Below are 24,639 nucleotides of genomic sequence, written 5' to 3' on the forward strand. Positions count from 1 at the left end.
ATAAAGCCGAGAAGTTGTTGTACAAAGAACACATTTCAAAGACAGGATATTTGTTTACCGATCTATATCCTACACTAGGCGACCCCGAGGAAACTTCCAAACAACCCATGTTCCACCCTTTCTACACACCCCCGGCAGACGTTCAATTTCATCATATCGACAAACAAAAGGTCCCTTTCCGACGCTTTTGTCCGGATACGCGGCTTCTGCAATTCTGATAAATGGAGACGACGTCCTGTTCTAAAACCACTACAAGCATATTAGCAATTAATAATGCAAAGTTTTTGGCATATTGTAATCATTATACTTGATTAAATGTCTCTAAATATTATTTTGGTAATTATCTTTTCAATAATAATTATTTTATTAATTTAAACGTTATAATAAATATTTAAAAGTAGGTCTAATTTAAGAATAACAAATTTATTTTTCATGAAGCAAAATGTTCTATTTTATTTTACTTTGTATCAATCTTAGAGACTAATTAAACTAGAGTTGGGACAACTGGCTTATTTCAGTAATCGACTTTTTGATTAATGATTTATTTGAATAAACTACTGACCAATTCAGCTTATTTTAAAAATCAAGTAATAGGTCATTTGTTAGTCGACTAATCTGATCACTGCTAATTCAAATAACTCACTGATAAGTCAACTGAATTCAATTGGATACTCAACTTTGACCAATTCCACTAATGTTTATTTAAGTTGTAACCATCAGTTATATCGTCATTCGTAATTTATACACTCAAGTCAGGTTTTAAAAATTCCGAGTATGAATAAATGAATAAAAAAGTGTGTTCTAAGTGTTTTCTATCCTAATTATTCAAGTTATTTTAAAAACCGACTAATCCCATCACTAAATTAATACTGAACCTGAAAGCAATATATATTTTGTTTGCTTTTATTGAGTTAATAAAGTTCTATGCTGATTAGTAGCTCCAGAAAATTTATTTCACATCGAACTAAAAGCCGGAATATAAAATGGATTTTCTAAAATTTGGAAACAGATGCGTGGACTCGGTGGATTCAGGTAGAACCGAATTATCCCCCCATGTGTCGTCAGGTGGTGAATATATAAGTTGTAATTATTTAAATTCCGCTGGAACTCAATATACTATTAAATATTCCGACATTTCCAATTTGTAACCAGTTAATTTTATTCCCGAAAACTCCCCATTTGTTTGTGACATAAATCAATAATTAATTAAATTACTTGCACATAAAGTACATTTACTCGTATGTTTGTATTTTGTAGATGGATTTATATTGTCTAGAATAATTTCAATTCAATTATTCATTAATGTTAGTGAAACTGCGTTTACACTTAAATGGCAAGCAATAAATAAGAAATAAAAATAAAATCCAAGTAACAATATACATACAATACATTTTTAGCTACCTGATTCATTTTATCGGTTAAATTGTTTAAACTGGATTTACTAACGCAATTTATTATTATTTATTTGTTTTGGGCTTTACCGCATTGTGCGGATCATTAACGTCTCCTGAAAGTCACGTTTCGCCAACTTAAACAATAAACTTAATTCAGTAAAAGGCCCGTTACTCTTTCATAACTGCACTAGGCCAAAAGTAAATGTAGGATGTCAATTGTGTGTGAATAGAGGGAGCAGGTCTAAAAATATAATGGAATTAGAGGACGTACGAGGCGGCGTAATTTAATTACGACCATTTGGCCAGATATCATCAATTTATTTTATTGTGCAGACAATATTGGGTAAAACACACCCCAGAATAATGCAATCTACTTATACTGTTTGTTGTAAAGTAACGATAAAATAACTAAAATTAAAGTCAATAAAGACCAGTTTACGCATAGCTGTAACTAAAACAGATAAGAATCGAAATTAACAATTCTCCGTACCGCAAACCGAAGCCAATAAGCCCATACCTTTAGATTTATGTACCCTATAAAAACGCGTCAAATCATTGGCTCGTCGTGGAAATGGAACGGATTGAAATTAGCGTGCGTTTGGGGCGCAGGTGATCGATATGACCGTATCATAAAAACCGTATTTTTACCTTTTCCTTCAATTCGAGAACATATGCACCAACGGAACCGGCCGGAAACGCTCGACAACTGTTTAAATGCACCAGTGAGTCCGCGTCATTACCCCCTAGACCCATGAAACAATGGCCCGCACAATTGTACCGAAATAGGGAAAACGGGCCGTCGAAGGACCTGTCATAATACGGATTATTGGACCAACCTGACAGTGATTTAAACAATATCAGAAATGTTGATTCGTTTTCGTTTGCAAATCGAAGACTTTACAATACTACTTTACTACTCTGTAGGTATGATGAGACTTTTCTTACCTGTTTCATGGATAATTTTTTTCTAAAAATTGTTGAGTTAACAACTCAGAACTAATGTACATTTGTACAGTAAGGTCATAAAATCTTTTAAATGGATGCCGACCTCGAATAAAAACTATGAAAATGTCGTCAATCTAATTAAATTTTGTCTTAAAGTGTGTCAAATTATCCATTACCAGATGGGCACTACCAACTATTTACTTCTTAATGTAAAGGCGGTTTTGGGATACATTTGAAGTATAGTTTTATTCTTTAATACTATTCTGGTTAAAATAGAGCGAGTAGTTACTGTCTGATGATATATTTAATGTGTTAGACAAACTATCCAATGTTTAGTACAAAAAAACTTAAAAAATAGACATTACGGATCAATACATACACATCAGAAGACAGTTTTAGTATATGAATTACTCTTGAAATTGAAGATGTAAAAAAAAGTTTGGATATTATGATACACATTAATCTTATGACAATATTCATTAAAAAAAATTATAGATATCCTTCACATTTGGTTGGCATTTTCTACATTCTCATTAAATGGTTATCTTTTTATAATCATTTTATGTTAAGTGACTCACAAATTTGGCTAAAATAATTGTTGAAACCCATCCATTCGATATCTGAAAAGTGTTTAACCATAAAATACGGTTGTCTCCGTTCATTTCCCATAAACCCACCCACTGTCCATCTGCGCCCATCGTCGAATTCCACCCTGCGCCTCCATCGCGTGTAGGGCTTCGAATCCTTCCGCGGCAGCTGTTCGATGTCCGGTGTCCCGGTTCTTCGCGCCCGAATCGCACCGTGCGACGTTCGCGCGAGAGAGAAACCAAACCAACCAACCACCACCACCGCCGCCACACTACCCTCTATCTGTGCGGCTCCGTTCCGCCACGTTCAGTCGGTGGCTGTCCGTCTTCTTGTCGAACACGTCGTCATCGTTGTTTAGACCAGTTCACACACGCACGACGTTCTCTCCCCTCAAGTGAACCGGACTCGAATATGGAGTGTTTGGAGGTGCGTTGCTGATTGTGCCATTTTGCGGTTCCGGTGGTTCCGCGCACTCGCGTGATTTGTGTTGTTTTGATTTGTTGTTGGGTGGTTTGTGTTGGGGTTGGGATTATAATACAGTCATATGAGTCGTTGATGTGTTTTCTGGGTACAATTAACGGACATGGGGTGCTATATAATACCTGTTATTTTAACATAATGGAACAATAAATTTAATATAGGATTATGTTTTTTCAAACATCAATTTTAAGTAACACAAAATTTTAAAAATTATTATAATTTAATTAAAAAGAAAAATACACAATTATGTAATAGAACATTCTAAAAAAATTACTAGATTTCTTTATCTTATTAAATTAAAAAATATATTTAAATTACTGAAATAAAAATTGAAATTTTGTTATTTGACATTATAAAATAATTTTAGATAACAAAGCACTAAACAAAAAAATTAAAAATATTTAATATGAAACTCGTTATGAAGTATAATTTAATATTTTTAATTTATTCTTTAAATAATATTAGCATGTAGTGTTGTAGTTTTTAACATAAATGTCAAATTTTAACCAAATTGAAAAGTATTTTAATTTTTAAAATTATTTTATTTTAATTGGCTAATAGTAAATATGGATACATAATACATAATATTAAAAAGACATAAATGAAAACTAAACTGCACCATATATATTTGTAATACATATTTTTCTCTAATAATTTACGTATACATATCGAAAAGTGTTTGATCCCACTGAATTTTTCTAGAGACATTTTATATGACAGAGACAGTAAAGGTCTCACTACGTGGCAAACTTGCAAACTTCCTGTTTCTGTCGTGCTTGATGTGTCTCTCACATTGTAATCGGATCAAACACTTTTCGATCGGTATATAAAATTATTTTCGATCTATTCCATATATCATTTAAATTTTTACAATTAGTTTGAAAACACATATCTTATACTTAAAATAATAATGTAAATAATAATTTTGCGTAAAGAGCAGGTAATACTTAAAGTAATCATTTAAATAAATATTTTATTGTATAGTTAGAATTGCAATAATATTAAAATGCTAAACAAATTTGTAATATTATCAATTTTAATGCAAATTATGTATTATTCATGTTTCCCAACTTTGCTTATGGAAGAAACTTTCACATAAGCTGATGTTTTAACATTAAATAAAAGATTTTTATAGAAAATAAAAAATTAATAATTTGAAATGTTATTTCTTTAATAGTATATTATCTATTATAATATATTTATCTATAGATAAAATACTGAATTTAGACCGTACATACATATGTGTGAATAATTTGTCTTCTTTTTTATTACCACATCTTTCCTGTCAAAATTAGGTTGTACACCAGCTGTACCTGTAATCCTAATAGACATTCAAATCCGATTTTTTCTAACGAATAATTAAGGAAATGAGTAATTTCCTAACAATAGAAAAGACTGGACAGGCCTTTTCCAAACGTACAATGAACGTAAAAAAAGTTTTATTAAAATAATTTGAAAAGTAACTGACCGTAAATTTTTGTTCCAGGTGCGGACGTTATTCGTAAGCGGTCTACCTATGGACGCCAAGCCTCGAGAACTATATTTATTATTTAGAGCTTATGAGGTAAGTTGCTTTGTATTTTTCCATTTTTTCGCTTTTTTCATACGTGCAGTGGAAATTTACTTCGAGTCAGTAACTTAAATATTTCACACCGTGCTTAATTATTGACAGGACCGTTTTTATTTCACCTAATGGTCTTGCAGGAACGAGAACAATGATGCTCAGCTTCTTTCTATTTCAATCGCACAATGTACCACGCAATTAATTAATTAATTAACCAGCAAATTTGCATCTAAATCGTTGCATTTGTATCGATTCATTGCAATTCAACTGTCAACACAATTAGAGTTAAGTCTAAGAAATTAGTTTACTTCGGACGAATTTAATTTTATAATTGATCTTTTTATTACCCCCGCCGCACCTTTACCTAATATGCATATAACACGAAGTTAAATCATTTCGACTCTCTTGTTGAAGATAATTTTGGAGAGCGAAGTTTCTCGGGTGCCTCCAGCTGGAGTTTGCAATGAATGACAGCATTTTAGGGGTTTTAATAAGTAATCACGTTAAAACAACGTGTAGGAGAACGTGAATGTTTAAAGTGATAAAACGAGGGTCCCTTGTTAATAAATAGAGACTCAATATCGTTTCACCGGTGTTTTTAAATTCACCCCGAAAATTTATGAAACCACTCCATTATGAAATTGAATATGTTCAGAATACGTTCTGATCAAATTTATCCCATTTTGGAGGAATGGATAAACAATGCTCTAAAAATGTTTGGATTGTGAAGACATTTCGCATTTAAGCAATAATATTTGTTTTCGATTTATAAAATTGTTTTGGACAGTTTAACTGATTTTTGTATTTAATTAAACTACGTAAAAAGTCTTTAAAAGTTTGATGTTTATGTTTTTTCTAAAATTTACTTTAAAATTTTAAATGGTATTAGTATTCAATTACAAAAACATTTTACATATTTGTTTAACCCAGTTGTTGAATGTTGTTGAAAGCATGTTACACGTGGATTACCTGAATTGCTTTTTTGCTGCGTTACTCAATGATGTTGGAAGTGCTTCCGGTCTGCTCTTTATTTTATTGTTATTGAACGTTTTCGAAAAGTGTCGATAAAAAAACTTTTATTGCTTGATCGAGTGAGTGCCATAATAACACGCATAAACAAAATAATCGCATAAATTTTACGCCGGCGAGTAAGCATAAAAGGCATTTACATTTCCGCCGGGAACGTGCTTCCATTAAAAAATTGAGTTTTTATATTCAATGCAACGGGAAACTGCCGTTGGAAATCACTTGAATATGCTCATTTATGATGGCGGGCTAATGTGACACTTTTATGATCGATTTTTTCGTTTAATGTGATGGTTCTTCGTGCATTAAGACCCAATAAATGATTGAGCCAGTATGGAAATATGGGCGTTAAAGAAGAAAAATGTAATCTAAATATGGAAGTATTTCCGTTCGTGTGTCAACACTACACAGAGAAATAATAAATGGCTTTCAAATAGCTAACACCAAGTTTGTTGTCGTGTTCCCGTCAATTTTCTTTAAGCAGAAAAACTTACTGTATTGGAAAAGTTTATAAAACCAAACAAACACAGGGATGAGGGAACGTAGAACAGCAAGAATTTGATGAAATATCAGGTGTTGGTCGTAAATGCATCTGCCTGAAAAAACTTTATGGAGAACGAAATTTGATAGGACTTACTTAAATTTTCGATCACCTATGATATATACACATATATCGTGGAGTATTCCGTGTTTTGTTTAAATAACTTTACTTTTACGAAGCTCAAACATATATGTGTCAACTTGCACTTCACTGCTGCATATTTTTTTCAGCAGCGAACACAAAGTTAAACTTTGGTAATAGTGTTTGGACTTTGAAAAACTACCACGTCCTGAAAAAAAATAGCTTATGGGAAAATCATGTGGTTGGGCACCACTAATCCTGAAAAATGCATATTGCATGTGTACATGTCGATGCCCAGAAAACAAATAAATGCGTACGAGAATTTAATTGCATTGTTCTGTTCAATGATCAGGTAATTCATGATGCCATTACGCTTAAAATAATGCTGGCGCTTATATCGAATCGCTGTAAAATTTGCACTCTCGATAACGCTGCTTCCAAAATTTTAAACTATTTAATTTTATCTATATATGTGTTAATTAATTGTCAGTATTTAGTTATGTGGAAGTGGTGATATTTAAACGACATTCATGAGAAATTCAAATCATTTAATCATCGTCAATGAATATGGAAAAACAACTTCAAAACTTTAGTTAGAATTGTTTTATGTTCGATATTCGATATACGTTCGATATTCGATATTCTATGTCCTATGTTTGATATTCGATGTTCGATATCAATTATTTTAGTGACTAAACCTGATAAAATAAATGGTATGTGTAAATTTAAAAAAGTTATTTTAATTAGGTGAATGTTGAATTTGAAATAAAAAATAAATTAAAATAGTATTTTTAAATCATCATATTCTAGATAAATTTAAACATTTCCGAAGTAAATTCCCAACAAGATTTCTTTTAAATTCGCAATTCGTTAGATCCAAAAACCGTAATTTATATACACTTTGTTTTTTTTTCCAGGGTTACGAGGGATCACTACTAAAAGTAACGAGTAAAAACGGCAAAACGGCATCGGTAAGTATTATCTCAGGCCCGCGATCCCATCTACAATTTGAGGAATTTATCACCCCCCGATAATTGTTCTCCTTTTTCTCTATGTTTTCCAGCCCGTGGGGTTCGTAACTTTCAACACGAGAGCGGGAGCGGAAGCGGCCAAACAGGACCTCCAGGTGGGTTGAAATCCTATATTATTTTCTCATTTATCCCCTTATTTTTTAATTCGTATTTTGTTTATCTCGTTAGCCCGGAAAAGTTTCCGCCCGGTAAACTTTCCGCCGATCACAAGCAGAAAATAAAAATGCATAGGAGAGAGTTCATTATCAACCTTTCAGAAATGTCATCCTAATAAAGTCGGTGTATTGTGACATGCAAACTTGTTATTAAGCGGGTTCGCCGGTTAATCCTGTCTATTGTCAAATTAGGGGGAAAATTGCCGTCTTGACGGAGGTTTTCGCGACTTTCCCGCTATTGCCTCGGTTTTGATGGGAAACACACGATGTCGCAATTAATATTAACTTAAATCGACTAATTGGTGTGTTGCAGGCATACATTAACAGCAATTACCATTTTAATTAAACCATGCAATCTTTCTGCTCAAACTGAACTGAAGGAATATGTCAAAGAATGGTATAGTGTATCTAACATATTTTTACGACCTTTTAAATTATTTAAAGCTTAAATTAGAATTTTAACATGTTACAAGAAATTGCTCTATAGATTCAATAATATTGAGACAACATTTATTTTTATACTTCGAAATTTTTTATCAAATAATTGTATTGAAAATAATAATCGTTCAGTTTAAATTTAATATACTGCAGTAATTGTGCATTAAAATTTATATATATATATATATATATATATATATATATATATATATATATATATATATATATATATATATATATATAATAGAATTTTCACACTGATTGTATCAGTAATTTAATAAACTGTGGTCATTATTTCTGTTAATCAAATTATAATTCCTATAAAGTACTAACTTTATTTGATGCACTTTATTCGCTTGTAGAATCGAATTTTTCGATTGAACATAAAATTTGTATGTACTATTAGCTAAAGTAATTGGGATGACTCTTCTCTTCTCTCTCTTACTGTCTGTTGTCGATATGTATGCATTTTTAATTTTCATACTTAACCCGATCATCGTAGTTCTAACTGTAAACATTTGGATTATTGTCATTTAGTTGATTAGCGTAACTGTCATTGTCCATCGCACCCTGTATAGAATAACTGCCCCTGTAAAAAATAACGTGTCCTTCGTAAGCATATGCACCAGCACAACGTTTCACCTAATACCTGCTCGTATGTTTAATGATACCCTTCCCCTCATCCACGCCCCCGCCTTTTGAACCGGCGCACAATGGGCAAAAGGAACAGGTGCTCAATCCAGCAAATCATTAACATGTTTACTACACTTTTATTTTGGACCAGTGTGCGCCTGTCCCGAAACACATAATCATGTGCCCCTGATATAAACCCCCCATCCCCACATGCGCTTTCCGCCAAATGCCGAACTAAATTATTAAAATCGTTTCTGAAAAGATCGACGTTTCCTTCCGTCGTAGCATTTTCTTTTTACTAGGGCCGCCGGCCACACGGCATTTCTTCGAATTAATTAATCCGGTCAGCCCGGGAAAAATTGTGATCTTATTAAAAATTATCGCGACTGGCCGAGGTTATTTTTAATTAAAATTTTACCGCCTGATTCGTTTATGAAACGTTTTGCTCAAATAGTAGTTTTTTTAATTGCGTTTTAAAAATTATTATCGGGCGAAATCCGGGTAATATGATATTTTCATATCAGTCTGGGAAAATGGAGGTAGGTAGTTAATTACACATATAGTGAAGTTTTCGGGGTCCCGTTACATAAGAAGTCTAATTTATGCCGCACATTTCATTACCATAACTTTGTTCCGATGGCAATTTATCGCTATAATGTTCTCGTTCTTTGCCAGACGCGTCGATATTTGAAAACTGGTTGACTTATAGGTATGTGGATTTTATAATCGCATAAATTGAAGCTTTATTCGAAAGACGTTCACTGACATCGTAAATTATCATGACCAGTGTTATTGATGTCCCATTAGATTTTGGAGAAAAACTATTAAATACACTTCGAACACACAATTACACAGATTAATAATGGTGTTTGATTGAAACTTCGACGTTCAATTTTAAAAAGTTATTGATCCATCACATCTGGAGTGATGTGATGGATGCTGGAGACTCGTCAGATTCCTAAATAATATCTCAAATTGTCACTATTTATCCCTTATAGGTCGCGTAAGATAAACTGGGCCAAAACGAACTTCAATATCAATAAAGATCGAGCCGATTCGACGGCCAGATCGGGATTAAAGAAGGATAATCTGTAACACACGCTACCAAAGCATGACAAGCAAGGACCGATTGGATTTTATTGAGGCAGTTAATTTTTGATGATGTTTAGAGGAAACTTTTCTAAGAATGTGCCAGTAATGTTACTACTGGATAAGATAATTCGGTTGATTATAGAAAGGGTGAAGGAAAGGTCGATGAGACCATAAAAATTGGCATTTGGCGCAAGTTGTACCGTTCACATTTTGTATTTTGTGTTTGTATAGTAGGCGATAAACTGCATTTTGACATCACAATCACTCTTTTTGTGGGCAATTTTGCAGCAGGGTGTAAGGTTTGACCCCGACATGCCACAGACGATCCGACTGGAATTTGCTAAAAGTAACACGAAGGTTAGCAAGCCCAAACAGCAAGCTGCTAACGCCGCCAACACGCACCCAACTTTGATGCACCCCCTCACAGGACGTAAGTACACTGTAAAGGCGTCCCCCTGATATCTACACCAATAACTCGGGGGGTCGACCAGACGCAGCTACCCAACCGCACACCCCTCCTACACTTGCCCCCAAGTGCCCCCAATTTATGAATTTTATCGTATCGGCTCCCACCACGTAGCTTGTTTACTCCTTTTACTTAACCTACTTACAAACGGGATCAATCCCAGAAATCATGTCTATACTATATACGTTGGTCCCGTCTCAATCAACGCCAGATTCATTGGAAGAAAGTATATATATATATACTTGAGAGTTATTAATTAATAAAAAAATATTTAAAGGTAAGTGTGAATATAGACGAAGAGTTAAATAGCATATTTTCTTCCTCTGAACGATGTGACTAATGCTGTTGCTTGCCCTGGCGTTTTGTAAATAATTATGTTATGTGCCTAATATATGAATATTACATCTTTTTTCATCAGTTATTGTTTTGAATGTTTTATCTTTTATAACTTCTGAGACGTTCGAAAACATTAAAAATTTCAACTTTTATCAAATTATACTTACAATTTTATTATTTTTAAACCATTAATTTTACAAATTAGAGATACTGTTGTTATTTAATTAATATACACTGTTTAAAAAATTTCATTTTCATTGATTTATTTTTATTTTATCTTTACATTCCAATTTTCAACAATTTATGTATGTTATTTGCGGTTTCAAGCAGGGTTGTTTCAATTTTAACTAAAGTTTTTTTTATATATCTATTTTTCATTTCAACTTCTCTGCTTTTTACGAATAGGAAACAATTAAACATTTTAATTATTGTCAGTTAAATTTGATAAAACATACAAAAACATTTATCCTGATTTGTTTTGTACTGCATTTGAATAGAAATATTTTACTAAATAATTATTTTTGTTCCATCAATTTTCATTGTTTTTCTTTAATCTACATTTTTTTTTATTTATTTAGTTTAAACAATTTTTGGTTGAGTTCTGTATTGATTTTAAATTGTAGATTTAACAGTTTAATATTACGTGTTATTTCAATATAAATGAATAATGAATATAATTTATATTCGGTTATATTTTAGTATTTATAAACTAGATTAAAGTGTAACAATTTTATTGAACGTCATAAAAAATTAATAAAGTATAAATTATTACAGAATCAAGGAAACTAGTTAAAATATTCAAAATATTTATTAAATATAACAAAAAATTTAAGCAACGAATTATGAAAATTATGTTCATAGAAATAATTTTTTATTATTTATAAAACAACATATTTCTGAGAAAATTATAGTGAATAAATATTCACTTATAAAATCTGTACGAAGTAGTTCTTGTCGTATTGTCGACAATATTGAACACAAAGCATTTGCTAAGCTCTTCGCATACAGAAAGATCTCCATTAACGTATTGCGAGTCTCGTCATTCAAATAGATCCTGCAACATCTAACAATTAATTTAAACTCTCTTTGATTCTAACTGATGTTGATGTAATTATATTCATGTGTTATGCATTACAACAGGCCCATTAATGAGCGTAGAATACCCCTTTGGAGTTGTATATAATACTTGCTAGATTGCTTATCAATGTTCGTGTTCTAAAAAATGGTATTATACTTTCATACACTTTAGATCTGCAAAGAAGAACTAATGTATTATTTGTGATAACACATTGTTGACGTTAAATTCGATATTCTTGTCCAAAAGCACATTAAACTAAATTAGATTAGTTCGGTTCGGATACCGGGACAATATAACATTATTAATTCGGGGAAGTTGCTTCGGCGTAGAGGCAACGACCACAATTCTGGATCTATGTAATTAAATATCAGGAAATTCAGCCTTCCGAAAACGACTGCGTAATTTTCATAACAATTAATAATCATCAAAGATAAAGTAAGATTAAACGTATTTCACTTATCGCTCTCAGCATCAGACGTTGCGCGAGCAATTAGTTAAATGGCTTTGCATAGGGAATACCTCCATTGTTGCAGGAAACACAAGAAAAATCAATGAGTCATACAACTACTGTGTATATTACAGGAGTGTTAAATACACAGTTCGTGTATTTACCCTTAGCCAAGATCTTGAATGAGATCATGCAAATTTATTAATTAAAATCCGCCAGCTCAAAACTCCTCTGTTGTTTCAAAAGTGTTACCGAAAAATGGAGCGGGATTGATCTTCCTCTTACAATAACTTAGATAATGAATCGCTGTATTCGAGCTTGGAAATGATTAATCGAAATTCCAATCGTTTCTTTGACATTGAAAGCTTCTGAAAATTCTTCTTCAACTTGTCGATGAAATTTTAACTGATACAAATTAAATATTTATATTACCAATTTCTTATCTAAATATATTTTAAATTTCGTCATGAAACTAGGACGGTGCGCCACTGACTTTAATAATCGCTTATGTTTATATTCTAATTCGCATTCACTATATGCAATTCCATTTCGCAGTTTACAAATGCAATGAATATTAGCCATGCAATTGCCAACTAACCAGCAAATTGTGAACAAGAGAAATTATGAAATATGTTGTTATTTTATAGGAATGTTATCAACTTTAAATTAATATAAAGTGACTTTAGAAATAGCATTGCATTAATTGTTAAGAAATTTAAATAATAAGTCTTATAAATATGCAGTAATAATTTTGCCAGGTAATTTTTAAACTTTAGATCCATCCAGGTTTTCCTCTGCTTTTGAGCTGGGCAATATTATTTATCCTGCGGATAACTCTTAGTGTAGGACAATTTAATACATGTTGACATGAATGAAGTCTTTCGCAAACCGCCCCGGGACACACTCCATGCTGAGCAGTCAGGAGATGTTTTCCATTTTCGATGTACTCCACACAGATTGCATATTGATTTTGTGCGTAGGGAGGAAAATTGATATTTCGTGTGTGGGTATAAACGCCTTAGGATAATTAACTATCAAAACAAGTGGCCCATTAAACATAATATTCCATATTCAATAAAGGGCAGGCTCGAACTAACTGATAACACTAAATCTAGATCTAGAATCTAAATCTAAAATAGGCAAAAACCTAAATATCCCTAGACGTATTAAGGGTGATCCGATGGGGATGAATGTATAAAGTTTAGAAATTTATCGATCGGAACTTGACAACGAGGTCGTGATAATTAATGAAAATTATAATTTAATTAACAAGTATAGATGGAGCCCGCTTTTAAGCAATTATTTATTTATAGCACTTTTTGACTGAAGTTACATGGAAATGAAATTAAGCTGTAGGGAGCAAAATTGAAAAATGGACTTTTCATATAGATTTTAATGCAATCTACACTCTAAAAATATATTCCATTAATGGTAATGAACGGAATGGAAGTTGCATTCATTAAATTGTAACGTCATTTATGGAAACATAATTATTTATTTAATATATAGCTTTATTAAATTCAATAATTTTGATTTAATATAATTATAAATATTCGGAAATTGTGGTTGTTTGCCATTTCTTAATGAAAATTATAATATAATTGTTTAACCCAAAATATGTTTCAACATATTTTATAAAATTGTATATTATTCCAACTCTTAATCGTACTTAATTTAGTACTAGTAATTTTGTTAATAGTACATAGCCAATTACAGACATGTATTTAAGTTAAATTATTAAATTTGTGCTTGTCTGAAATTGTTGCTAGATTTATCAACTTAATAAATTAGTTATACTGATGATGTGTTTTTTCAGACTTGGGAACGCCGTTCTTCCCCGGCGGTCCGGAGCTGTGGCATCACCCGCTGGCGTATTCGGCGGCAGCGGCCGCTGAGTTGCCCGCCGCCGCCCTGCAGCACGCCACCCTCGTGCATCCGGCACTGCATCCCCAGGTCCCCGTACGTTCCTATCTTTGACTATCTACCGACAAAACGCCTCTGGACTCGCATCTCCAGCAAGCGGCCGCCCCACTTCCCCATCACGTTAGTTGATCGACTCTATCTCTAACCGTCTGTTTTTTTACTATTTTTGTTTTCTCTTAATAATTGATTTAGTTACCTTTTATTGATTGCGGTAGTTTGATTACAACATTATTATCACACCTAAATGCACCCTTGGTATGATATTAGCACCAATCAAACGAGCTTGATTAATGGTACTCATTCCTCATTACGGTTAAATTAAGTGGTTACTCTCCAAATTTTATCTCTTGTACATACATATAATTAATTAATCGGTGATTTAAAATTTAACAAAATAGTTATTGAAACGAAATTAATAACCAAAATTTTAATTCAACTAGTTTAGCAATAATTAAAAAATGTTTCTGTAAGATTAAAATGCCTAAATAAAATTATTTTTGTTGGTACAACACTTTTGCGGTTTACAAACATTTCCCGTATTACCACACTTTATTACCAAACATAATAGCCATTTTTCGTTTAAAATTTACTGCGCTCTACATTTCAGTAAATACAAAGACCGAGGCATAACAGAAATTCTTTCATAATTATGTCGCCATTTAAAAGTATTCCAAAAAGAATATAAATTTATGCCTCTCACTGGGAACTACTCCGTTTAAATTACTTATTACAGAAGTGTTTCATAAACGAAACAGTTTTATTCATTTAAATTTTCACACAATATTTTCTGACTGTGTTTTAATGATTTAAGAAAATAACGCTTTATGCTTTGCTAATATAATAGAACGCACTCAGGAGAAACAATTTAAGCTTTAATAAGATTTCAACAATATTTGTAACAGGGCTGTTACGGTAAGTAGAATGATGTTGTTCTCTTTTATTTGCTTTACGCACTGGTCTTAGTTAATTAACTTTTTTAACATTTCGCATGGTTGCGTGATTGTGAGCGTCTAGAATTCGTGTTTTGATGCTACTAATTTTGATCAGAACGAGTCGAAAATACGGAAATTTAATTTTACGTCATGCTTACTACTTGACTAAGTTAAAAATTAGGTTATAAACACAATTTTCGTACGAAATATTCACTACTGTTTTTATTATTTGACTAATCATAATTTAAGCAAGGACTAATCTTTCATACGAGTGCTTGTTATTAAGGAGTCATGAGAAGAGTCACATTTTACATACTTTTTAGCAATATTTGTCTTATTTTAACACTTTCGACTCTTCTTAATTTCGTCCTCCACCGAATAAATAATAGTAATAATTTATTTTCTTTGACAGCCACCGATGTCCATGCCGCACCCCACCGCCTTGACGTCGGTGCACGCGGCCTCACTACCCCATTTCCTGCCCAGTCCGGCACTGGCCAGTCCGGTTGGTTCGTCGTCGTCGCAACCGGGCTTGGGGGTGAGCAATCCGCCCTGCAGCACGCTCTTCGTCGCCAATCTTGGCCAGTTCGTGTCCGAGCACGAGCTTAAGGAGATCTTCGCCAGGTAGGTTAATTCAACAAACAACGAGTCCGCAGTGTTATCTCCCATTTTTGAGCCCCCTCGAATTTACATCACTCACCCGCTGTCGTGACACACCAGAACCGAAGGCTTGACGAAATGATCTTGATTATATGTGATCTTTTATTTAGTAACCATTAACCACCTAACAGTTAGTGCCAATAACAAAAAATATTCTATTAGAAAACAATGTTCATTAATAAATCATTAAAAAAAAAATAGGAAAAAATGAATTGATGAAATCACATACAATACTATAGCAATGAACCATTTGAACCATTGTTCATCACAATCAAATCGTTTATTCAAGTCCTCGTTCTTTAATTTAAAATCAGTATTATTAGCAAAGCAAGCCTTTTAATTAGTTTTCAAAACTGGATAAAAATTTTTAATATACGGTGCAAGTTATAATGATGCTGGTGACTCCTTCTAATTGTCTGTTTTTTGTTTGTTAAGTGGGATCTTGTGTAGAAACACCCAGAGTTTATGATTGTAAGTATCAGTTTGACATAACACAAACACTGGAAGTTCACGGAGAATAGGGGAAGCCACAAGCGAAGATTGCAACAATAACCGAGACAAGTTTCTGTGATTTATGACGGGATTGCATTCGCTCCTTGAATTACTTTTATCAATGCATTATGTATTCAGAATGTTTGAGAAGAGTTTTACAGAAGCAGCTTAAAAACGTCGTGTGACGGGAATAAACGACCGCTCGCGCATTCAAAATGAAAATTGTGGAATCTTAAAGAGTCAAGTTACTTTTCATTCATTTGCCAAATCCGCTCAACCCCAATACATTTCTGTTATGTGTTTAGTGTATATTGACTTTGTGGCTACCTCTGAACTCGAAGGACTTACCATATAGAATGTGACTTAATTCATAAAAGGTTGTAGAGAGTGGGTGTTTGTCATTATACCTTGCACTGTAGTAATTGTCTTGTCAATGTAACATTGGGTCTTTTCGAGCCGGTAGTTGGTTCTGTAAATCTTGCAATTACTTCTTTGGTTTGAAATTTGATAAATGAAGACGCGAGCACCTCGTTCACCACCACTTTTGTATTACCCAATACTGTTGGTGCCGCATGTTGTATTCTGTTGTTAATTTGTTTATTTACTTGACGATGAGGGTCTGCCACTAATAATCGCACACTATGATTGCGTACCCTCGCACCATCCTTTTAGTTAGCAGTACACTGTTGTCAATTTAAAAAAGTACATTTCACAATTGTTCATTTATAATAAAAATCAGTATCACTGTTTTCCACGAGGATGTAACTTAAGTAATTTCTTATACTAACCCATCAACAGTTCGCGTAAATGTAAATAAATTGACAACAGTGCGACTGGGTAGTGGGCAAAAAACTTTCGAAAGCCACCACCAAATTAACCACCCACAACTAACCAACAAAAGACCACCACCACCACCACCACCACCACCTTGAGCAACTCGCAGTGCAGTGCACACGTGTCGTGTTCTTGTTGCACAGCTTCCCCGGCTTCTGTCGGCTGCGCATGCACACCAGCAGCAGGGGCGCACCGGCGGCGGGCGCAGCGGCGGGCGCAACGGGCGGCGGATCGCCGGTGGTCTTCGTGGAGTACCGGGACGTGGGGAGTGCCGCGCGCGTCATGGCCGCCCTGCAGGCTTCCTTCCTGCTGTCGTCCGACCGCGGCCCCATCCGTATCGAGTACGCCAAAAGCAAGATGGCGCACGAGGTCGGTCCATCCAAGAAACAGAACCGAATCCAAGAACCTCCCATGTGTCCCTGTGCCTCCGCTTTTATTTGCCTGCCTGACAGATTATTTCCAGACCACACGCATTTCCCGCGCCCGATCAAATGGGTCGGCTTCGGAAACTGATCATGTTCTAATCTAAATTCTTATTTATAATATTTATAAATATATAAAGTACCAAATGATATTTGAATTACCTAGTTCTAGCAAATTAATTATAAACTATGCACTATTAAAAAAAAATGTTTACCAATATTAAATAATTGCTTAGTTTATCTCTTTTTATGGTTTAATCAATTTCCGGAGCCTCTAATGCCTATCGCCTTCGTAGAATATTAATCCCACACCACCTTTGTACACATTACTTTTCTTCTCTAGTTACTTGTTCCTCTGTTAGTCTAATATTAGCACCTCATAGATCATCCATTACGAAAACGACCATCAATTAGAGGTAATTTATTAAAAAATATAGATTAATTACTGATCTAGTCTTATTGATGGTAGTGTTCATATGTTAAATAATTATATAATAAATTTGTCGAGCACGCGTCATTGGAATTTGTTTACAGGGATCAAAAGGAGAAGAAAATGGACAATCTTAATTCGTACATGCCGCTCAGCACTTGACAAAGAACAATGGTTGCGGCTGGACATAGCTAGAGGTCCGCTCAGAGGTTTTTTCAATGCACTTCGCAAATAAATACTAAAAAAATTAAAACAACTTAACATAACTTAAATATCTACTGTTATTGATGTACTGGACAGTTCTTACGTGATAGGAATAGAGGGACTGGTGTAAATTTTTTTGCCAACCCTTAAAATTTCTTAATAAATAAAGATAAGCTAAACCAAAGGTGCCCTAAAAGTTAAGTTTTAGATTATATTGAAGCAGAAGAATATATGAATAACCTTCTCCAGGAGACCGTTATTCCTATAATCTTTATTTTATTGTTTTTCTATCTTATTTAAATTACACACTAGGTAAATAAATAACGATCTTATGGTACAGTTATTTAATATATTTTATTTAAATTATAGCAATAAACCAATGAGGCTTACTTACCAAAAATATATATAAACATATCATTAAATATAGCTTCGTAACAGTCAAAAAGAATATATTTATGTCCTTATGAAAAACCTAAAAGAAACTGTAGTTAAACCATCTACCCAATTCACAGATTAATCCTCGGCAAGTCTGTTTCACATAGTTCACATACAGACTCTGCAGTCGTGTAATACAATTTATGCATGTCCAAAAATTTAATCTCTCATTTATCCAAAAGCAACAATAAATCTAGATAAGAATTTATATAAATTCGTCAATTATAACCGAGTAATGTCGAAACGTAGTACAATTTACAAGTGAGAATATACTACAGGTGTCTGTTTATGAACTGGTAAAATGGCTAAAATTAATCTGCGAAAAGTTTGACGTAACTGTATTTGAACCATTTATTTTGATCAATTTAATTAAGGAAGAGCTTTTGCTTACCTTATAGATATAATAGAAGAAGCATTTGTTATCTTGCAATTAAAATGCATGAAGTTGAAGATAGATAATTTTATAGTTTTATAGTTAAAAAACCTGTATTAATTGTTTAACTATTTTAGTTTTGGTTAAGATAATTTGTACCTTCAAGACAAGGACTTATGTACCTATATTATAGATTTTTTTAATTTAGCACAAAATACGAAAATCCATACGAGAAATAAGTGATAGAGTAGCACAATCATTTTTGATACAAGCCTGTCAATTAAGTAATTCTAATGCATATATAGATAAGTAAGGTAAATTAATAGAAATACAACTTACCTTTGGCATTCATTCATTTGTATTACAATTTGAATTGTATCTTCATACTTAATCTGTCAACTAATTAAATACCAGTGGAAACAATAATTGAATTATTTGGTTGGTGGACTTAGTTTGGAGACAGTTAAAGCATTTAATATGGGTACATAATAATTGGTTAACCAAAGTTTAATTTTAATATATTAACATATTTATTTAAGTAGATGTATAGTGATGATTTATAGAGTTAACATATAATTTTATATAATTTTATAGTTTTTGTACAATCATACTATTTGCCGCTATGGCAACTGTATAATGTTAAAAAATTCTCTATTCAGTAGATTATATTTAATAGTGTTGTAGTGCTTTTTGTGTGACGTTTATGTGATATAATTATTATTATTATCATTATAGGTGTATTTAGATTGGGATATATCCCTTTACAAATAATATGCGTTGTTCCATTGGTCAACTCCAAAACAATTCGTAACCGTAGCAACAGTAAACCTTTTACTGTTTTGTCAGGACCAATAATAATAGTCTCGCCTCCGAAGTCTGACATAAATATAAAATAGAGACACAATGCAGATGAAACGAGAGAATGCAGGAGAGATATTTTTATTGATCCAGTTAAGACGCGGACCCTCTGAATCTTATCAATCAACTTATGAATGGAGTTGGCCAACTTCAGTGTAAAAATTGGGACAACGGAAAAACTTTCCGTGTGTCAGGACTGAACTATCATGCTGAAATGCTACTTAAAGAAATCATCAGTCAATTAGACTGTTCAGTTCTCGATCTCGGAATAATAAAAAAAAAAAACATTGCAGATCTATTGGATTGGCTAAGTCGTTTACATGGAAGTTTTCAAAAAACGTACATCTGATATTTTTATACAAGCATTTTTTCTTCTAAAGACAAAAAACTTGAAAAAAACAGAGCAAATTTTAGGGTATACAATAATGGGGCATTTGTAATGTTCGAATATTTCTGGCTATTGTATATCTTTAAGTGTTCTCTATAAAACTAGAAGCTTTCACGTGAACTTAAAGAGATTGCGTGTAAACGACAAGAGTCAATTCTCTGCGTATATTTCCGTCCAAAGCATGTTGAATGACATGTAGAGCTCATTGAGCTTGGGTAGGGTGGGTGAGTTTAGGGTGATTGGCTGAAATAAACACAGCCATTTTGGGGACTATATGAAACATATCAGCTTATAATTAATTAATTATATATAAATATCTGTTATATGCAATCCGACCTTTAAATGTTGTCTTGTAACTGTGTTTTATAACTTCAGAGTTATATATTTAAATTATATGTTCTTAAAAATTGTGGAGAAAATTTAGTCCCACGCAATACATTCATTGCACGATCCCTATTAGATCGCGACGATGGATGACACCCAAATAGCACCGTACATACTAATTAAGTCTGAGAAATACAATTTTATGGTAACATATTTATATAATTAATTAATATGTATTGTATAAACTTATATAAAGTTACAATTCTTGTTGAAAAATAAAAACTTTCATTTGTAAATGATACATCAAAATGTATTTGAATTAATTACTCGCCCAAGTTTTCAATGTAAAAATTTGTTCAGAATTGATAATTTTTACGACTATAACATGGATATCCAAAATGAGGTTTGTACCGGACCCCAAGGAAATCCTGTAGAATGTTGAGTGCTATGCGGGTGGTGGGATACTAAATTATGTGATAAAAACTTATCAACGGTATTTTAAACTAGCCACATTCGCCTTCTCTGCTTTAGATCATAGGTTAATAAACACCACTTTCTAAACATATCATGATCTGTGCCCCTGTCATGTGACATATTAAAAATTAGTAAGTAATAATATAATATAAAGATTTGATAATATTTAAGACATATGAATTTACAAATATATTATATGAAAAGTATTTCTTTTAAAGCTGGGAGAATACACTGTGTACAGAGAGTGTAATCGAAATTTGTAAGCTATGCTGTGTATAGTGCAGCCCTTCAGAATAACCCGCTAACATAACTCACAAAACCATAACCGTGAGCAAATAAGACATAATTTATTAATTATATTAACCACAACTGAATTTCAAAAACGCTCTTTAGTATGTTTAGTGGGTAGAACGTCTCTGAAGGGTTTTACTTTAGCATTATTTTGCGCAGCGAGCAATCATTCTGGGGACAAGTGTGCCCCATATCTAGCCTTAGTAGACCTGTCAAATCGACCAGGGAATGCATATCTTTATTGTAATAATGAATCAGTAGCCGTTGTAAACTTAGTTTAATGTAAACATGTGTTGAATTCGTTGGTCTAGAGATATTCATGCAACAGAGCAACATAATGGGTCCTGGCTTTCCGAGTCAGTCGTTGTTGATACTAGTCAGATAATTGTATACCCACCCCACCATCTTGCCCCTTTAAAAATAAATAAATAAATAAAGAAGCATTCCATACAAAGATTGTATTACCTGACAACGTACTTAGCGATAAATTGTATAGGGTCCAAAAGATGGGAAATAAATATGTATTATAAAATTATGGCTTTCATTTAAATTCACCTACAACCAGTTTTCCGTTCTCACATAACATGAATTTTAGACTATTTAGCTTTCTTAAGCCCAAATTCGAAATTGCTATTATGTAATAATTTAATGATAGATACAATCATTTAAACTCGGTGAGATAACACTTCAACTTAGAATTACTTATACAGTACGAAAATTGTTTGATCCGTTTAAATTTCGGAAGAGACATTATGCGCAACAGAGACAGTAAAGGTCCCCAGTTTGTAGAGAGAGACTTATACTTTTTCTGTCGTGTATGATGTCTCTCTCAAAAATCAGACATCAGATACTGTACTCGCTACTGTCGTCGCGATTCCTAAGTGGAACGCACCCTTGGTAGAAAAATTGGTTGATTGGCGATTATGAGTGATATCGAAATATATCGATTATTGCCGAACCCTCGGTCATTCGATTATTCCAAACGATTATGAATGATATGTCGAAAACTTGATTCTGCGCATCTGAGTTTGAACCGAGTGATGAAATATTTCCAATGAACAAACGATTTGTATCACGCTTCTGCGCATTTTTGTTGAACACGGATGCAACACTGCCAAGTTGACATTGTTATTCAGTTTTTAAAAGAAATTTGCTGTGCCCTGTACACTAAAAAATTTAAATTTTGATCTTAGTTGCACCTTATAAATATGTGTGGTAAAACTTAGTTAAAGATTCTATGATTTATAACATAGTAGAGATTAAACGGATATTCGGTAACTATCCAGTTCAAATTTTAAATCCGAATACCGGATATCAAATAAATACGTACAACATAAAGATTGAAGACGCTTTATTTAGTATAGAGAATCATGAGTTTTTAATAACAGACAAAAAAATGAATAGTCAAACTGCACTATGATGAATAAAGGCAACAGACGGTTTTCTTTGTCTGCCTTTGTGTACAAGGCCAGCTTCGGAAAAAAGTCTCGCTATATACACTGCTGCAGGGCGGTGAAAGGTAAGTTTACCTTTCTTCGTATAGTTTGGGTATTGTACAGCATTAGCTGACCACCAAATATAAGGATCACGATTGCGACCAATACGCACTGATTTCAGATAAGAATCAATTTTTTTCCTTGATGATGACATTGACAAATGTTGTTTTCTGTCGCTACCTCATTAAAGTAATCCCAAAAGGTATCATGAGCTTCGCTAGATACAGCCGACTTTTCTCTTCTACTTTTTTTGACTGGCGATGAACACGAACTGCTACTGGAGGCTTCTTCGCAAAACATTTCCATAAATTATAGAACAGAATATTCTGGCGAGCTCCCTCCGCTTCAATAACACCCAAAAGGTTTGTTTTAAATCTGGGGTCCAGGTAAGTTGCAACCAAGTAGTTGGAATCTTGATTTAAGAAGTTGAAACGACTTTCTAAATCTGCTCTCAATGAGACCCTCGTGTTTGGTACATCAGGTATCCTTTGCTTAATTTCATATTCGTCTAAATACTTTTTTAGGGCTGCAACGTATGGTATCACTTCTGATAAGCATGACAAGTTAGAAGTTCTTAATTTGGTTATTTTTTCAAAGGGTTTCAGTAATTTGACACATTTCTCCATCCTCACTGTTGGTGAGTCAGATTGGTGAGTTGGAGTTTATCATGATCAGTAACATATAACGATAAGCCCGTTTTTATTCTAATAGACGTTCCGTCATATAAAAAGTGGAATTCTAACTTGTATTAATTACTTACACCATTTCATACTGATAAATTTAGCTCAGAGTAGTTAAAGTGCGTAACAAGCCGTCTACCATCAGCAATCGTTGTTACTTGAGGTTTGAAGCATCTAGCCGGATGTTCGGCCGGATATTCGGCTATCCGGTTTCAAGGTTGGCCGAATATTCGGTATTTGTATCCGGTACAACTATTCGTTTCATCTCTAATTTATAGTCTAAATATTTCGATTACCATTTAATATCTAAATTTTCGGATAACAACTTTTTTTTTTTTTGGAACAGAGAGGGGAAAATGTAAAAACCCCTCTCCGGGCACCGATCCGGAGATCATAACCAAAATGCTTCTCATATGCGATTACAGACATATGGGGAAAACAGGGCGTATATTTGCATATACGGGTTTACTGAACCAGAAGACGCGGGACTGACAATGATGCCAGCCCCCTGTCAACTGGGTTCGGAAGAACAAGTCCAATCTGAGGAAGATCCAAGATCTTCCTGGGTATGGATTGGACTTGCAGTTAGATCCGTTGGCTTCCCACCACCACTGGCCACGACAAGGCCATGCAACACAATAATATATAAAAAATATTTTATTCAAGGGAAATATCGAAATACAAGATCATTCATTCATTGCAACTAATTTGTCAGTCATTATTTTGAAATGTGCGCAGAAGCAAGTTGTCGGTATGAGATATGAAGTATTTCGTCATTCACAATCGATCATTCGATTATTTATGTCGATTATTTCTAATCATTCTATTATGAACTAACCTTATTTTGTTTTCACGCTAGATGACCTTACAAAGTTCAGCGTTATTTCATTCTTCTAAAATTAGATGGCACCACAATTCAAATGTCATGGCAGTGAAGGACTTGTTACTAACTTAGCATCACTGACAGCACTCATAGTGAGCGATTTAAGTACCAAGTTACTTCATTTCCTAAAACTGCAACTGTGGCGGATTCGGAAACAACACCGGAAGGTGACGCAGCCAGCGAACTCCTAAGCTCAGAGAACATCTATACGTCGGGAGATGGCGCTGCGATAGAAGCATCAGAA

General features: G+C 33.5%; 1 protein-coding gene across 1 annotated transcript in view; it reads left to right on the forward strand.

Moving 5' to 3' along the window:
* The window catches only part of LOC109594871 (U1 small nuclear ribonucleoprotein A), a 128,055-nt gene extending 110,373 nt beyond the window's left edge, over positions 1–17,682 (forward strand). Inside the window, exons 2-8 of the mRNA XM_049964344.1 lie at positions 4,894–4,971; positions 7,537–7,590; positions 7,683–7,745; positions 10,257–10,398; positions 14,113–14,255; positions 15,564–15,775; positions 17,281–17,682. Coding sequence (XP_049820301.1) covers positions 4,894–4,971; positions 7,537–7,590; positions 7,683–7,745; positions 10,257–10,398; positions 14,113–14,255; positions 15,564–15,775; positions 17,281–17,650 — 1,062 coding nt within the window. The 3' untranslated portion in view covers positions 17,651–17,682. The remainder of the gene's footprint in view (positions 1–4,893; positions 4,972–7,536; positions 7,591–7,682; positions 7,746–10,256; positions 10,399–14,112; positions 14,256–15,563; positions 15,776–17,280) is intronic.
* Positions 17,683–24,639: the final 6,957 nt, after the last annotated feature.

The sequence above is a fragment of the Aethina tumida genome, chromosome 3 (assembly GCF_024364675.1).
Source record: "Aethina tumida isolate Nest 87 chromosome 3, icAetTumi1.1, whole genome shotgun sequence".
NCBI classification, from domain to species: domain Eukaryota; kingdom Metazoa; phylum Arthropoda; class Insecta; order Coleoptera; family Nitidulidae; genus Aethina; species Aethina tumida.